The sequence below is a fragment of the Notothenia coriiceps genome, unplaced genomic scaffold, assembly GCF_000735185.1.
Source record: "Notothenia coriiceps isolate Sejong01 unplaced genomic scaffold, NC01 NC01_scaffold00030214, whole genome shotgun sequence".
Lineage (NCBI taxonomy): Eukaryota > Metazoa > Chordata > Actinopteri > Perciformes > Nototheniidae > Notothenia > Notothenia coriiceps.
In genome coordinates this window covers 289,298-294,181 of record NW_011362915.1, presented here as the reverse complement: position 1 = coordinate 294,181, position 4,884 = coordinate 289,298, and the positions used below count along the sequence as shown (strand labels likewise).

Below are 4,884 nucleotides of genomic sequence, written 5' to 3'. Positions count from 1 at the left end.
AAAAATGGTCATTCCCCTTACTATAGGGGGGATCATCGCAATATCAGTCATAATAAATAAAATTAGTCATTTTGTCCCGAATTGTACAGCCCTATAAGCATCCTTCATAATAAAGCAAAAATGAATAATTGAAAAAAGTAATTTGACCCTTAAAGTAGGGTATATTTATAAATGTTATGGTCCTGAGAATAATTGATTTGGTTTGTGTTTAAAAGCTGTGTTTAGTGACCTCTGGTTAAGTGGAACAGCATGAAACAGAAGGGGAATGACAGCGATCCTCACAGGAACTGGGTGTCAGTTCCTCTTTCAGTTTATATATTGCTGCTCCATTTCCTCCAGCAAGCATAGATTATAAGTAGGACAGTGGAGCATGTTCCTCATATGCCCTCCATTTAAAAAAAAAAAAAAGCCTTATGTGATGTTGCTGATAATATACTTTGTTCTCTCCATGCACCCAGAGCCTACATGTGTAATATCAGAGCAATGGGGAGGAGATCTTTGGCAAATCATGTCATTTTGTTCCTGCTTTTATCTCCTCACAGCAGTGATGTTTTCTATCCCCAGGAGCTATGCGTTTACCCAGCATATTTCTGAATATTGTAACAATAAGCAGAGGAACGCCCCTGCACATTCCTGCAGGGCCACGGAGGATTTGGCCTTGCAAAGCTCTCAGAAATCTCTGCAGTCCGTCTTTCCCACAGAGAAACACAAAATGCTGAAGACTCGTGTGTGTGTGTGTGTGTGTGTGTGTGTGTGTGTGTGTGTAAACTGCCAACAAACACACACACATTTTCAGGCGAATACAAAAGCCAGGAAAAAGGAACACACCCTCACAAAGACCAATACTTAGATACCGAAACTACTGATGGGACGGAGGGGATTTACTTACTTTTGAGACCTTCCAACTTTTCTGCCAGGTCTTCTTCATCCCTGTATTTCTGGTCTTCCAGGTATTCCTGAAAAAAAGAGAAAAGGGGTGAATACACTGAAAGTGATCAGGAAGGAAAACAAGTTGGACTGAAACCCCTGAAAAACCACAGATGTGTTCTTTCCTTCACCACAAACAAAGGGTTTAGTGCACAAGATTGTAAGAGTCTGTGTTTGTGTGATGGTCTACCAGGGGCTGTTTTTGTCTGACTGCTGCAGGAAGGAAGGATGGCATGTTATTTGTACTGTATGCAAAGAAATTAGTTTGTAATTTGTATAAAGTACATGTAGGGACAAACCAGGTCAATAGATACGACGTTTTAAAAAACTGACACATTTCTTAAATTCTCAGAGAAACTTCAACATGCTTTTATTCAAACTACACAAAAATGAAACAAGCCCACGCACAAATTAAAGCCTCACTATCCTACACTACTCTGTCACAAGTGTCAAAAACCTCCAATTTGGGAATGATGACTCACAGTCTTAAGATGTCCTTCCCCCTCACATTGTCATTACTTATGTTCATTAAGTGGAACACCTCACAGGGGTGTAAGAGGAAAGAGCCTGCAGGGAGCCATCGTAATGAAATGATAATGATGCAATCTGCCATGTGGGAGTCAGCCTCCATCCTCACCGAGAGGAGAGGAGAGAGGGAGGAGGGAGGCTGTTCTCTGCACGTCAGTCAAGCACAACTGGATGTTTATCAACGACGCCTGACTCAGCCTGCTGAATCATTACTGAGACACACACCCCCCCCCCCCACATGAAGGAATGTCCTCTCACAGTCAGTGTATCTTGATCGAGTGCATTTGAACAAGTGCTGAGCCAGTATTACTCATATTATGTCCTACAGTAACGTTCATCAATCTAAAAATAGTTTTGACAATGACCCTAAGAAAGGCCCATGCTCCGGTCATATTCTCACACCTATTGTCGTTTAAAATAAAGCCTTATTTATTAATGCGCGAACCAAACCAAGCAAGGATTTGAATAAATGTTTGGGTTACAAAATATCAGAAAATACTTGGACATATGCACCCAGGTCAATATAATGTACATAGACGGATTACTGAACCATGGGTCCAAAGTGTTAGGGGCCCCCTGGCCTTCAGTTCACAAAGTGTAACTCGAAGAGACACGTACCAACCAGGAAGAGAATTCAAATGACCACAAAGAAACAAAGATTCTACAAAGAGGACAAAAATGAATGCAACAAAGCTGCAAAAAGAGCATCACAAGTTCAACTATAAAAAGTGGGAAAACAACCACAGAGAGACACATTGACTACAAAGAGATGTGAAGCAACTATGAAGAAATGGAAAACTACAGAAGGACCAAACTCGTTAAAAACTGACACAAAACAACTACAACCGGACAGAAAAGAGACTCAGAAAACAAGTTCAGACAACATGAATCAACAAAAAGAATTTTTTTTTAACAGTGACAAAATAAATCTACGAGAGACACACAACATGACTATAAAAAGGGAACAGCTAGAACAAGGAGAGGCAAAAATAACTACAGAAAACCCCAAAAGGATTACAAATGGACACAAAAGAACTACAATGAGTAACAAAGGGACTACAAAGAGACAGAGAGCAACTACAAAGTGACACAAAACAAGTACAGGACACACTGAATGACTATACAATGGGAAAAAGAAACCCACAATAACTACAGAAAGAGAAAAAAAGTACAAATTGACACGGAACATCTACAACAAGACAAAAAAGGACATTAAAAAGACACAACAATAAAAAGAGACTAAACATCTATACACTCTGTATGTGGTGGGGTCTTTGCGCCCTGGAACCCAATCTCTCATAATCCCCCCCATTGATGTCAGTTTATAAAAACCAAGCATTTAATCCCAGGAACCGTTTTTTTTTTTTAGATCTCTTATACTGAGATGTACACTTCTAATGTACACATTCACAATAACTGGGTGAATATCTATGAAGGAATTGTGCGTGCGTGTGTGTGTGCGTGTGCGTGTGTGTGTGTGTGTGTGTGTGTGTGTGTGTGTGTGTAGGAATGTGACAGGCGCTGCAGGCTGTCCTCTTGATGCGACCTGGTTTTTCATGTGAGGCGATGACATCAAAGTGAGGGAGAGATTATACAGACATCCAGTTAATCTGAGGAGAGCAGTGTGGAGGAGTCCGAGCAAGCGAGGCCCGATGTGAGACAAAGGGCTCGTTCACACACCTGTTCCCCGGCAGAGGAGCAACAAAACACGGGGGAACAACTGATCGATATTACGGGGTCAGAAGGGAAATGCCTTACATGTGTGTCAGCCATTCAACAAGTGCCACAAGACTGCAGCGGGAAATCAATCAAATGCATTACCAGCTCCAATAAAATAGTAATAAAATAACCTGTGTGGCGTTCAGGGGACTCCTTTTACACGAACTGCCTTGATACATCAGTGCAAAGAGAGGCCAATGCCAAGTCAAGTGGATGCAGGCTCATTACATTCAAATTCCAGTGAGAGGACGTTAGACACGACACATGGAGATATGAGGACACATGCGTACCTTGTTTATTTCGTCCAGTTTCACCCTTTGCTGCTCCTTTAACAGTCCAAAGGATTTCCCTCCTGTGAAAAAAAGCACATTTTGTTAATTGCATGCTGGTTAATTAGGATTTAGCTCGTATTGTAGTCGGGGTCGGCCTGCTGATGCTCTATTGTAAAGACTCAAGCTAGCAGCGGACATTAATACCCGAGAAACAGACAATAAAGCATTCCGCTGTTGTTCTTTTGTGTTTTACCTTGCAGATTTGAAGGCATCCTGGAGTTTGTGTGTGGGGGAAAAAATCCAGAAAATGAAAAAATATCCGAGCCAGAAGGCTACCGCTGCTGTCCGCCGGGGCGATACTCTGTTATCCTTCAAAGACCGGGCTCACTGGGCCACTAGGTACCGGTGTCAAGACGGACAGTTAGAAGAGGGACATCCGGTTAAGCTTTTCAAAACAACCGTTGACCCGTTTTATACTTTCGTTCATTTCAATTTGTTAGTCATGAACCAATCTACTACCAAATAGGCTACTATATTTAACGTGATTAAAACAATGCCACACAACTGTTAAGCTTGGTCTTAAGTCCGGAAATCTGGTACAGACATAATGGTGCAAGAACCATCTCTCGTTCGTGCATTAATACATGTTTTATTTTTATTATCAATTTGTTTACTTTTATTCTTATTATGTGTAGGGCCTACTATCTTTGTTTCTTTCTCTTTTCTGCTGCTGTTACGATACGTGAATATCTCTACGGGGATGAATAAAGGTCCATCTTATCTCATCTTATCAATTTTTATATTTTTAGGTTACAGGAAAAAAGCACACTTTTAGCAATGGTCTCACAGGTCAAGACTTTGGAAATATTCGTAACATTTTAACAGTGGTTTCATTCAATATATTCCATATGAATGTTGCTTTTTGACATTGCAAATATTTATATCTTTATATTTGTATTAAGTGTTATATGTCATAAAGAATACCTGATTGTTTTCCTTGTAGTAGTAGAGATTAGATTTTAATCATATTATTTATTTGCCGTCACAAGGGGCTTTTTCCTCAAATAGAATTACAAATATATATATATATATATATATATATATATATATATATATGGCTACTCCTGTTACGGGGTAAGATGTTACGTATGGCCTTAAGTCGTACAACGTCGGAAGTGTTATTCTCAATGTAGTCTTTTCCGTGTTTTGTTCCCGATACATACGACAAACACAGGTGAAGTAAGGTTTAATAAAACGTGCAAACGGACGGAAACAAAGGTTTACTGTCTATGTGAAAATATGTCTGTAACGATAACGACCCAACGAATAACGACCGGAATATATTAATATCATATATATATATAGTAGTACACAAAACGAGATGAACATTAGTCGAGGTTACAATTAGAATAGATGACCAAAAAAGTTTATAGTATAA

General features: G+C 39.8%; 1 protein-coding gene across 1 annotated transcript in view; it reads right to left on the bottom strand.

The window, feature by feature from the left end:
- The window catches only part of aif1l (allograft inflammatory factor 1-like), a 13,537-nt gene extending 9,702 nt beyond the window's left edge, over nucleotides 1-3,835 (bottom strand). Inside the window, exons 1-3 of the mRNA XM_010787253.1 lie at nucleotides 3,700-3,835; nucleotides 3,465-3,526; nucleotides 890-956 (exon numbers count right to left, since the gene is read on the bottom strand). Coding sequence (XP_010785555.1) covers nucleotides 890-956; nucleotides 3,465-3,526; nucleotides 3,700-3,718 — 148 coding nt within the window. The 5' untranslated portion in view covers nucleotides 3,719-3,835. The remainder of the gene's footprint in view (nucleotides 1-889; nucleotides 957-3,464; nucleotides 3,527-3,699) is intronic.
- Nucleotides 3,836-4,884: the final 1,049 nt, after the last annotated feature.